The 13,079-nt window shown below is 37.9% G+C and overlaps 1 protein-coding gene across 8 annotated transcripts in view; it reads right to left on the bottom strand.

Moving 5' to 3' along the window:
* The window catches only part of LOC130252166 (uncharacterized), a 306,913-nt gene that overhangs the window by 170,484 nt on the left and 123,350 nt on the right, over nucleotides 1-13,079 (bottom strand). For all 8 annotated transcript variants that reach the window (XR_008840314.1, XR_008840312.1, XR_008840311.1 and 5 more), the window contains one exon: nucleotides 8,456-8,504. Coding sequence is in view for 2 of the 8 variants with exons in the window: in XM_056489461.1 (XP_056345436.1) it covers nucleotides 8,456-8,504 (49 nt within the window). In the remaining 6 variants the exon portion in view is untranslated. The remainder of the gene's footprint in view (nucleotides 1-8,455; nucleotides 8,505-13,079) is intronic.

Below are 13,079 nucleotides of genomic sequence, written 5' to 3'. Positions count from 1 at the left end.
TTCAGCTTAATACCAAAAATCTTGGTTTTGTTGTTTGGAGAAATGTCACCTCAGAGACAGAGTAAAGCAGCAATTTCACTTTTAATTTCATCCATCAGATTTTCTGGTCTGAGAGCTGTACATGATCAGTCTCCCATTCCACCACAATCACCTCCTAGGCTGTGTAATTCCTCCCCCCTTGCTGGGTCACTACTCAGGAACACACTCTAACCAAGAATTCCAGATTAATACACATTTTTCAACATACACTTCTCTGATGGAATGCTGCACTGGTTTGTAACAGGCAAAATGTCAGGAACCACAGAGGTTTGATTTGGGTGTGCTCTGAAAACTTTGAAATCTTACCCAGGATTATCCACCTCCCTGTGGTGTCCCTTCCTCCTCTCTCTTTCATAATTTTGGTGACAACAGACCCCTATTTGTTTCCTTCTCTGCTCCTCAATTTCTACAATCTCATCACAAGACTGACACTGTAGACACCCTTGTATCCTTCAAATCCCACTGTAAGCTCAGATTTCTAAATTGTGATTCATTGGATACTGACCCTTTTCTTTGTATTTTTTTGGCAATAACAAGTGTACTCAAAACTTCCTTGTTGTTTAAAAGCAATATGAAAATAACAATTTGCAAACAAAAATTAAAATAAAAAAAAAAAAAAAAAAAAAAAAAGGAAGATCGGTTTTGTGCTCAGAAGACAAATTATGCTTTGAGTTAAATACAAACCCAGCACAGAAGGGCAGCAGCAATGCCAGATACTGCCTCATGCCTGCACTGGCTTTATCATAATTTTGACCTTGTTTGTCATCTTTAAGGTGTTTAAATAGAAGTTTTCAGCACCTTGGCAAACCAACCACACACCAGAAAAAAATCAGGGTGCAGGCAACATCAAATGTGTTGTCTAGCATCTGAAAAAAACCCACCTGTGCTCCATTCAACAGTGCAAAGCTGGAAAAACTTTGGAGGCCTACAGCTGATAAGAAATCAGTTTATGAAAGGAAATAGTTTGTTTTATTCTTTTTTTTTTTTTAACCTAAAGAAAAAGAAAATTTTCTGCCTGAGAAGATTAAAAGAAAAAAGAATTTTCAAAGTCCACACCACTCAAGTGGATAATACTGCTTAAAAATAAGCAGGTACTGACTAGAAATCCTCTTTTCCAAGATTCCTGTCGACATTCTGTGGTACTACTGCACAGTTCCGACCAGATGAATTTTACTAAATTTAAGTGCAACTATGAACCAGGATCTGGTCATCAGTTCATCATGTTTTAATGTTATCTAGATATGTCTTTAACTGCAAAGAGTTCCAGTTGTCTTTGAAAACTCCAGTAATCAGTGCACACAGAGATTTTAGTGCACACCTTCTATTCAGTAACCTCACATATCCTAGTGATCTGTAGGTAAGATAAAACCTGCTTCTACCTAAATTTTATTTCTGGAATCCTTATCTTGCCCACATTCTTGCTATATTTTAAGACCATATGATTTTCAATCTGCCATGAATTATATTGTTTTACTTCAGCACCCTCTTCCTTGTGTTTCATAGAGTAGAATTTTCTTTTTCTTTCTTTTTTTTTTTTTTTTTTTTTTTTTTTTTTTTTTAATCAGTTGTATTCAAAACACTGCAAATTGGAATTTTCTTCATTTTTCTTCAAGAAAGCAAACATCTCCAACACACCCTCTGCTCCTCACTCCATTTATTTTTGTTGATGTTTTCTATTTGCTCTACCTGACTTGGTTTGGATGCCCTGGTGTATTTTGTCTCCATCCTATATTTGCTTTCCAGTTTGAGAACTTCCTGGCAGACAGGGTCAGTAAATTTGCTTTGCAGAGCACTGAGGCAAACAATCAGCACTTAGTGAGGAAGACACCTGGTTGCTCAGGATGAGCAGGTGTTTATTATCATGTTATGGGACATATTCTGCCCTAGTAACTCCCCTGTTCACATCAAAAGAGAAAATCTGAACATTACTTTGATCACTTTTGTCAATAAATTATCTATATAACCTTGATGGCATTTGATGCATTTCTCAGTGTCCAAAGTCAATCATATTTTACAGGAAGATACAGTATCCTAGTGCAGTTCTAGCTCACACAGTAAGACTGCAAGTCACTATTTTTATCAAGGGTTTGCCATTTGTGTGTTTTCAAATCTTAATTACAGCATGTTGCTGAATCCATTGGCAAAATACAGACTCTGTGTACTCATGGTTTATGTACAAAGGGATTTGTTTAGCATTAGACACACATTCTTAGCATTGTACATGTCTGTTTCACTTAGTGGTAAGAAAAGGCTAAAGTAAAATCCAAACAAAATTACCACAATGTTCAAATCCCAATTTATCTTCAACTATTCTATAAGTACAGGATCTTCCCATGGGCACTTTCTGAGCCACTTAGGAAGCTGCCATGCTGAATCTAAAATATTTATAATTGGTTAGGGTTTTGGGGGTTTGGATTGTTTGAGTTTTTTGGGGTTTTGGGGTTTTTTGTTATTTTATCATCCATCCAGAATTTGCTAGATAAGAACTTCCCATTATTTAAGCTTTTCTGAAGCAAGACTTTCACACTGAATTTTCAGTGGTACATTTCAGATGCCCATGGGAACAATGGATGGAGAAAAAAATAAACCAGAGAGAATTTGCTCCTGGACCAAGAGCTCCAGGAAGGTTTTTCCTTGATATTTCAGAAAGCAATGGAAGTATTCCAGCACTGTACCAGGAAGTACAGATGCAAATAGGAGCAATGATAAAGGCTGAAAAGACTTATTTTAACAATGTCATCCCCTGAAGTAGCTCTTGCCATACAAAAAGAAGTTAAATTTTCCTGATCAGCTCTTTACAAGGGTAAGAACTAGAAGCATTGTGCATAAATTCCCCCTGAAAAGTTAGAAAACTGTGTTTGTTGGGCAGGGTGAAGTAATAGGGAATGTGGGAAATGGTGGAGGAAATGGGAAGGTAGGCTGAAGAGACACAAGGGAACCTCTGTGTGTCCACAAGACATCATCAGTTATTCATATCCTTCCTAAGACATTTTGCTAATAACTCCCCTTGATTCAAACAGTCCTTGTAAATCAGACCTTCAGGATCTCTGATTAGTCACTGTACTCTGCCCCCTTCTTGCTGTCCAGTGCCCAAAATGGGTTATCAGACTCCAGACTACCAACATAGTCCCAGCTAACAGAGACTCTGTCAACAGCAAGTGCACACACTGCACAGACATGCATTTTTACTGAGCTACTGACAGAGAGAGAAACTCATGTTCTGCCCCTGAACAGCTAAAGCTCTTTTGTCAGAGATATACAATATCCCTTTAATCATCTGGACTTGGAAGGCAGTTCTATAAGGGACTGGATAGCTCAAAATAAAAGTCTCTCCTAGCTGCCTCACAGAAAAGTGAAAATAATATTCAGAACATATTTTCTTTTCTGTACATCTAGTAGTTGAATCAGCACAGATCAGAAACACCCTCAACTCTGAAGCACTTGATTAGCAAACAATAGAAATAGTCATGCAAGGCAGGAGAGGAGGGGATATATTTGTCTTCAGTGCTACTGCCACAACTGATGACCCTGCACAAGAATAGAAGGCACAGTGCTCACATTTCTGGCTTGAAAGCAGATATTCCTTCACAAGACCTGTAAAAAGAGGGTATGACTTTGAATGGCAGCCCTACTAAGAGCTGTGTCGTTAAGCCTCCCTTAAACAGCACTGAAACATTTCCACAGGATGGTATCAGGAAGCAGCAAAATGCCAAGGGACTTCAGGCCAGTTTAATGGAGGGCTGATGTTGGGAGAAGGCAGAGTCACCCAGCTGGACAGAAGGATATGGAACCTCCCTGGAGAACACCTTCGGTATCCCAAGGGTTCAGTCTTGCTGCTGTTCATGCTGCTCTGGCTACAGACATGCACTGCACAGGTTTCCCAAGCACTGGGGGAAAACCCAAAGGAGGTGAAAGCTCAGGGCAGCAAATACTGCATGGCTGTATTTGCTGCCTGGAGAGGCTACCTGAACAGAGGGGAGACAGTGTTAAAGGAATAAAGTAGGTATTTATTTAAAGACCTTCAAAGGATGCACCTTGGTCAGCACAAGAGCCTGGCCTGGCTCCACCCAGGATGGACACAAGATGGATGATGGGTCACAAATTTTCACTTTTATAATTCTGGGGTTTATTTACATACTGGGGTCAATTGTCCAATTACAGTTTCAGGTTCTGCAGTCCCATCCTCCCAGATTGCTCTCCTTAATTTGCTGTTGTTTACACTTTCTGGGCCTGAAGCTGCAGTGGTGTCCTTGGTTCTCAGGCTGGAAAAGAATTGCTTTGTCCAACTAAACTGTGAGGAGAACTTGCTGACACTTTATATGAAGTTCAGAGTCACACACTAAGGCAGTACAGTCTCTGAAAACGATAAAAGCTAAAACTTAAGGCATCATATTCAATATTATTTGCAGTGTAACTGCCTGTGTGCAGGTCTCATATAATATATTTATAATGGTGTAACACATACTGACCTCAAGTAAATCACTAAGCACACCACTTCTGATGGTTTCAATGGCCTTATTTCCATGAGCATATGAGGCTTATCCACAGCCAAAGCCTTTGAAATTTTCCATATATTGCTTCTATCATGTACTTCATTCTCTAAGAATGAACGTGAAAACTCACAGTTAAACTGATAATTAGTAAATGTTTCCCATTGTACAAAATTACTAGCACAACAATTGAAGAAGTGCAAAATATATGTTGGTGACATGATAGAGTAAGCAGGCAATAATTTAGGCAATTTTGCCTCAAAAAAAAGGGCTTTTTCTTAAAAACAAAATTATTTTCAAGGAAATCTGTCAATTTACTTGTCATTTAAAAAGCAGGGAGGGTTTTGAAATTGCTTAAATATTCTATTTAAATACTTTCAATATTAAAATGTTCTAATTTAAAGTTAAAAATTATCTTTTTGGTTTTCTTTCTCCCAAAGACTAATATAGATGTAGAAAAACAACTGGTTCTGGTTCACCTTCCCCTTGACCTTTATTTATAAGATAAATGATAGTTTATCTGTTTTCTATTTCAGTGATCAGAAAGTTATGAAACTTAAAAAAAAAAATCTGACACACATGAAAATTAATTTTGATCTCTCTTCAAGTTCTGTAAAGTCATTTCACCAAAATATTTGAAAATTATTTTTAGTAATAATTTGAATGTGTCTTTCTCTTCCCTGAATTTTTTCATCCTACGGACATACTTTTAAAAATATCAGTCTTGATATTAAAGGGTATTCTTTTTTTCTCGTGTGGCTTAGTCTTTCCAAGGCCTTAGCCAAGACTTCTAACTTTATAAACCATATTCTTATAGCCACTGATTGTCAAGCCACAGCCAGAAGTCTTTAATTTAAGGTGAAGAATGGGTATCTGGGAGACATAAAAAGTGCTGGCAATGCTCGTTATTTACAAGAAAATACTATTATCAACAATTCAAAGACAAAAAAAAATAGAGATAAAATGCAGCAGCAAGTGCAGACTCTATATTCTATATTCTTTTTCTGGGCGGAATATGGAGTAGAGAGCACTGCATTTGTTGAATCTGGAGTATTACCCAAAAAACCAGGATATAGATGTTCAGAAGAGGAAATCCTTGCCAAATTGGCAGTACATAGTAGCAGTGGTATAATATATATGTAACAGATTCTCCACTCACAGCCATCAGCTCTCTGGCCTCTCACAGAATTGTTCTGTATGTCTGGAACAGGTTTATACCCAGAGGAGCAGTGCCTCATCTGTTTGAGCTGCAGTGGACAGGTTTGCTGCCCTTGAGGAGTGATACATCTTTGGTGGGTTGTCTCCTGCATCTGTGGGTCAAGGCAGCACCTTTGCCACCCAATAAAGTGCCTTTTTCATGCCCCTTGATGCACAGCCCCAAAACACTTCTCCACATCTCCCCCTCTCAGAGCAGCATTTTACTTTTCAGATAATAGGAATGGGAATAATCAATAAGCACTCAAAATCCTGCAGTTGCCAGAGATGTAACCTCCCTAATTTTTAAATAATCTATTTTTTTGAGAAAAAAGCTACTTCTTTTGTCTAACCCACCTGACCTTCTATGGAAACTGACCCTTTATACAAAATGGTTGTGTACAAAACTGTGTCTGGCCAGGGCTGGTCTCTGATGTGAGCAGCCAGTTCAGAGGAGTGCCTATTAACAAGTCTTAATTGTTGCAGAGTGTAATTTAAGTGCCAGGTAGTGTTCATTTTGCACATTTTCACATCTGAATGTCTGTATTCTTTTAGACCTTTCTAAGTTTCATGTCAAATGGCATTTTGCCAGAAAAATACCCAAAACATAACAGCTCAGTGCTAAAATCCTACCTCCTGGGCAAACAGTGATTTAAATGTGGTTTAATATTCAATGCATGTGTATGTACTAGTAAATATATCCTTGTAAAGCCATCACTAGAAGCACAAATTTGAAGTCTTTATGCCACAATAGAACATTTATAATATACCATACCCATCACAATGTATATGCATTAAAAGAAAAAGGTCAAATGTACTAGCAGTATTGATGAAATCAGAATTTTAACTATGATGTTATTAATATCCTTCTTATTGATTGTCATCCATTTCATTGCATCCTCAAGAAGTCCCCATTCACAGACCAGATGCAATAAGCTGATCTGGACCCTTTGTCTCAGAGGCATGAAATTGTTAAAGCCAGAGCAGTCTGGTTTAGCAGCACCAGGACCACAGAAAGTTATTATGTTATTCCAGAAAAATCAAACACACAGGGCAATTTGCTGCTGAGGTTGCTTTTTGCATTCCTCACTGAATCCATCAATGCCTTTGTAAGAACTTAAAAGGTGTCAGGCAGAAAAGCTAATACAAAAACTTAAGTACAGACAATATGTTAAGTTTTAAATTAAAAATTATTTGACCTCAGTGGCCATCTTTCTGACTAAATCTTCTGCAAATTATACTGACTTTGCACACTTAAAAAGATATTTTAGATTCTGCTTAGTCAAGAAAGAAAGAAATACTTAAATGAAAAAAGCAACTGTTGTATGAAAGAGTCCAACTAAGAGGAAGTATCCAGAAATCCATTTGACTTAGTCAGTGTCAGTATTTCCCTAAGATAATTGCTAAGGATTAGACTCTTACTTGAAAAGGGAGCCTACAAGTCACATCTGTGGAAGTAAGTAATGACAATATGTGCAAAGATGTGGCAATATCACACAGGACATCCTAAAAAACCTTATCTCATCATTTAGCAGTCTGGCCAATAGCCCAAGACCCTCAGACTAGTAGATCATATCCTTCATTTTTTTCAAGACCAACTCAAAATCATAGTTATGAGTACCTCTGCAATGCTAGAAGAGTCAGTAAGAAGGTGGCAGGCACAACATTCTTCCCTTGTGCTTATTCCAAGCAGAAGCAATAACTAAAACTTCTGGAACTGCAAAAACTTACTTCTGAAACAGGATTTTATTTTAATAACAACATTTCCAGGGAAATATTAGCTTTACCAAAATTAGTGGGATATTAGGACAAACAGATTGTTTATTTAGCTAAAACAAAAGATCTGTAATCTTCTGTCTTCAATATTTTAAAGCCTACCATTTTTTCTAATTTTTTTTCTGATTTATTTTCTTCCAGATATTTCAACTAAGGATGCATCATGGAAGCCTATAAGTAGAGTTTTTTCTGCTTTCTGTGTGAAACAAAATTAAAGATCTATTTTCAATATATCATATTTTTCTTGTTTCCTGATTTTTACTACAGTTTGAAAATTTGTTTAAAGAAACTGAATCCTAATGTTTTACAATATCATTTATTCACTGCACTGAAAACAAACAAGCAAGCAAAACCATAAAAGTTTGCTACATCTACCCAGTAAAAAATTAAATCACTAGCAAGGGATCAACTCTCATGTTTTCATGAAATAAATGCTAATTTTTGTCCAAAAAAATTTTGTATATTTGTCACAGCTCAGCTATGAACTCCTCACAGAAAATTCCAAGAACACGATGTGAACACAAAATGCTGTTGTCTAAAGACACCTCAATTTTACAGTGGGAGTGTTGATGCCTCCAATCTTTTTATTACCTGAAAAACCATCAACAGCTTTATAACGATGAATGCAATACAGTTCAGATTGTATTTGCAAAATTCCCTTTTAAAAACAGCAGATGTGTGCTAGCACATCTGGAAACCACTTTTAATTATACTTTCCTCAAGTGGGAAAGCAGTAGCTTGTACCCATGGCGAAGGTTTTATATCTGACCACACAAATGCTTGCAGCCACCTGTGCTTTACACTGATTTTCATTATGGACTGTATCACATTACTGCCCTATTATTCCAGAATGCCATTTGAAGCTGTTGTGCGACTAAGCTGCATCAAGTGTGGTCTTGAAAAGGCCTCCACTCTACAAAAAATGTAATAAACTTGATTGCAGTTAGGGTACTTACCACTGAGGGTATCACAATGTGCAAGCTCCTCAAGTTGGCTTCTCTTGTTCTGAAAGTCATAAAGGGTACACAGTAACAATCATTATTGCCAGGCTGGGAATTGGAATTTACCAAACCAGTGCATGTCCCCAAATGAGATACCTTGTGAGTATTTGGAATTCCTTTCTGGTACTTGTTTCTTTCCTTCTATTAATACAGGAGTATTTTAGTCAAATACTCTGCTGCTTCAGCCGTGCTCTGAGACCACAAAAAGCAATTTCAGCTGTGATCTGCCAGCATAAGGAAATTTCAATCCTGTCATCAATATTTGCATAGGTTGCAAACACTGTGAGTTACATGACCTGGTTGGGTTTTCTAAACTCAAACCTTTCCCCCCTACTCTGTCTTGCCCTACCCAAGTATAACAGCTGTTTTTACATCACTGTTCCTCATTTCTCACAATTAAAAAAAAAAAGTTTCAGATGTCTGTAAAACTCTTATTTTTCACAACACTCTTTCTATATTATGGAAGACTGTAATGTTGACATGCATGATTTTATATGTCCCAGTGGAAGGAAAAAGTCAAACTTTTTTAACGCTCAGCCTTTGGGAGACGTGGCATGCCCAGGGACAGACTCCTCAGAAATTAACACCAGGATGTGCAAACTTGTAAAACATAAGGTAGGCCATTTTACAGATTATGTTTTAGGATCATTTGCTCTGCTGATCTGCACAATGTGCAGGTAACTTAAAAAGCACCCAAACATCTCTTCAGTATAATTTATACTGCTTAATAATCTATTACTGTGTTTAAAAGAAAAGTTTCCACATTGTTATAGGTCCAAGAACCCACATTCACTTGTCTCATATTTTCTGCATGTAATTCAAGTGTTAAATTTTGCTGTAACTCATGAAGGATCCTCAGAGGATCCCTTACAGGCTCCTGAGCCTTCTCCAAGTGCTCTGCCCACATAACATCTCCACACTCTGCCAAGGGCTCTGGGATGGCAGCTGAACGACAGAGAAAGGCTGAGAAAGGCTCAGGGCAGAGCCCAGATCCCAAACCAGCCGCTGTGCTCCCTCTCCACCAGGCAGAACAAATGCTCTGTGCAGGCACAAGTGCCTTGGCTTGGCTCCTGCCCTTGTTCCTCTCTCCCTCCCTCCTTGCTCCGTGCAGCTGCTCCAGGGCAGCAGGGTTTGGTGTCCCAGCTCAGCACCCCTGGGAGCTCCTGCAGGGACCAGCAGGCTTTGCTTTGATGCACCTTTTTGTCTGGTCATCCCAGAGCCTCACACACCACACCTGGTGGCCATTCCAACATTTGGCCGACTACCAGGCATTAAAGTTATGTAGGGGCTGCTCACGGGGCCCTATATACAACTTTTGCAAAAATATCTAAAATATTCTGAGATTAAGTATTTTAACAGTCCATAAGCCCACTGCTCTAAAAGCATAACTTGATTTCACACTGCAAATACATTTATTAGCCATGCAAAGAAGGCACAATATTCCTACTACTATTCTTTAGTTATCTGGGGTAACACTTTTACAATTACATTACAAAACAATGCTCATATCTGTGAATTAGAACCACATAAAAGAAAAAGGGTCATTGTCTACTTTAAAACAAAGACACACTCTGAATATAACTTGTTAAAGGTTTTCCAACTAAACACATTTATAGGGCAAACAAAGACTGAAGTATTCTACAGTTCTATAAAAAAGATAAAAGTATCCCTTTTTTGTTTGAAGATGAAGGTATCTTGAAACCAACATTACTGAAAGAAAATTATAGCTGATTACCAAAACAATAGGCCTAGAATATAAATTCATTTCATCATGGACATACACAAATGCAGCATTTTAATGGGGGTGCACTAGAAGACAGGTAGCTGCACATACTGAACTCCACTTGAAATGGTGATATGAATAGATAAATCATGGTCAGGAACAAGAGTCATTTCCAGAAGGGGAGAAAGGCAAGGGAAAGGACTGTAAGTAGCCAAAATAAGCACTCAGACTCTGCTTCTTTACAACACAAGGAAGGCACATTCAAGCCTTTTACTCAGTAAAGCTTCCTCCTTGAGGAGTGCCAGTGAAGATAAGGAAGCTGCTTGAGCAGGATGGCAATGCTGGTGCCATCAGGAACCAAGGGGGCAGAGCAGCCAGGTCACAGGGTGTGGGATCCAAAGACATAGTCAGGGGGATCCTCTCTGCTGACTGCAATGGGCACTGGATCAGTCCCTTGCCCTTCTACCTCTTCAACTATATATACCTCTTTAACTATACATATATAAATAGCTATACTCTCTTTATATATAAATAGTTATACTACAGTTAACTATTTATATATAGTTATACTATAGTTAACTATATACATATATATACAAAACTCTTTAACTCATAACGCTGTCATCATGAGCTTAAGGATGACTGGGAAGGAGAGAAGAAATGTCTTTGAAGTCATGAAACATATCCAAGATTCTGGATACCTGCCATTTTAAAACACTGAGCCGAGCACACTCAGCCTTAGCAGCAGGTTAACAGCCTGGAAGCAAGGAGCAAACAGAGGAAAAATCCTGCCATGCATCCTGCCTGCCTCCCTCCCTGTGATTCCAGGCATTTTGGGTGCACTGAGCCATATCCCCATGCCCAGCCAGCCAGGCAGCCCCTGTGTCTGCAGCCATGCTGGAGCCTGCCCATCGTGCTGCCAATATCCCCTGGAAACCAGCTCCAGGGGCTGGTGCTTGCTGCTGCACATTTCTGAGGAAGAGAAAACGTGTGGGCTCAGGCTCAGGGTGCTGCAGAGGCTGGGCAGGCAGAGGGATTGCTCCCAGGAGCAGGGAGCAGAGCGGCAGCGCTTTCCCCAGAGCAGGGTGGATGTGCCTGCTCTCCCCTATAGCAAACTGACTGAAAATACTAAAAAGTTTTTGCAATCCTATTGGTCCTGCCAAGGGAGCCTGACTGGCAGGATAATATATCTTTGTTCTCAATTAAAAACATGATTTGGGTGCAGTAATTATTTAAAAGCCAAGAGGAATCAGATTTTGTGATTATAACCACAAATTGCCAATTGAAGCAAATGTTTTAAACAATCAAGGTTTGGTAGAGAAAGAAGAGAGAGGGAAAAATAACAAGCACTACTATGACTCCATGTAGCCTCCATCCAGCCAGTACAATTTTACTTGTATTCCAAAATCCATGCACCATAATCACAAACCAAAATCGTGACTGTAGCAAAATCCCACATAGACACATACGGATACGGAGGGATTCCATCAGGACATTGCACTACTGCAAGTACCCTGCCTGCTCTGTTCTTTCCTACGAACACAGAGCAACTGTGGCTATTCTCATACTGAAAAATGGGAAGCAGAGCAAGAAAGAAGTGGAGGGAATTTGTGTTAAATTGGATTTTCTTGTCTACTCCTGTAGTTTTTATCACTCAGATGACAAAACATTATCATTAGCAGCTTATACCAAAAGTTAACATTTGCCCGTGGTTTTCTATTTTCCCTAAACCACAAAGGTTGGAGCCTGTTATGCTCTCCCCTTATCTTACTCTGTTACTTTAGAATCTAAGAGCACACTGTGCACATTAATCTTTCATGGCAGAGTTCACTGAAGTTCTGCCAAAATTCAATAATTATGTTCCATCCAATCCAGCAATTTATTTATCTCATTTAGAACTTATAGAACAAAGTAGTTAGTTTATATGAATTAAATCTTTGCTAAAAAGAAACAACCAAAAAACCCAACAAAAAACGAACAAACCCGTAAGACAAAATAAAAGAGCCCTGTTTCACTTCTAAAGTTTTAAAACACTCAGCAGAATCTACTGAGAAATAAAGCTATTTTTTCAAGACTAATGTTTTTCTTGATAAATTGAAAGTGTTTAGAGCTCTTTTTCTTTCATATAAGTGAAAGTATTTTATGAATACATTTGTAACTTTTATTCAAACGCATAACAATACGTACCACTTACTCTGCACTACTAAAATATGAAATATTAATGTCTAATGATCAAAAAAAACACCAACTGAAAAGCAAGAATTTGTTTTCTGAATGGAAAATATATTGATTTACTGCACTGAAATGGGTAACTGAGAGTTCAGTATTTCTATGGAGCAAAATCTAAGGTACAAAATTACAACAAAGTTAAGCTTTATAATTGCACACTTTCATGATGTGTTTGCAAACAAATAGAAAACATAAAGCCCTTCAAGTAGAAAGATTAGAGACACATTATTTCTGAGAGCTGTTAAAAATAAAAATGGCACAATGGAGAATACTTTATATTCTTCACCTTTTTTAATGTCAGGAAAGGCAACTAATCAGTTATTTACCAACCTATTTATAAAGAAATATTAATCTACTGGTTTTGGATTTAAAAATATAATGTAGTGTCTATGCATGTCAAACTTTAAACTTAGGAATACAGAATGCTGATTTATCTGATGAAAACATGACTTTTTGTATGTTCCTATAGACAACAGATTTGTTCATGAAGGAAAATGTTAATTTGGTGTCTGCGATCAAAAGCCAAATTTATGTTTTAAGTTTTTAAGAAAAACTTTGTTAGTTCATATATTAGACTTTACATTTCAGTCATGCTATCAGAAAAAAAAAAATTATTCTGGATTTAAA

This window comes from Oenanthe melanoleuca, chromosome 1, assembly GCF_029582105.1.
Source record: "Oenanthe melanoleuca isolate GR-GAL-2019-014 chromosome 1, OMel1.0, whole genome shotgun sequence".
NCBI lineage: Eukaryota > Metazoa > Chordata > Aves > Passeriformes > Muscicapidae > Oenanthe > Oenanthe melanoleuca.
The sequence above is the reverse complement of the archived record's forward strand: the minus strand, read 5'-3'. Positions and strand labels throughout refer to the sequence as shown.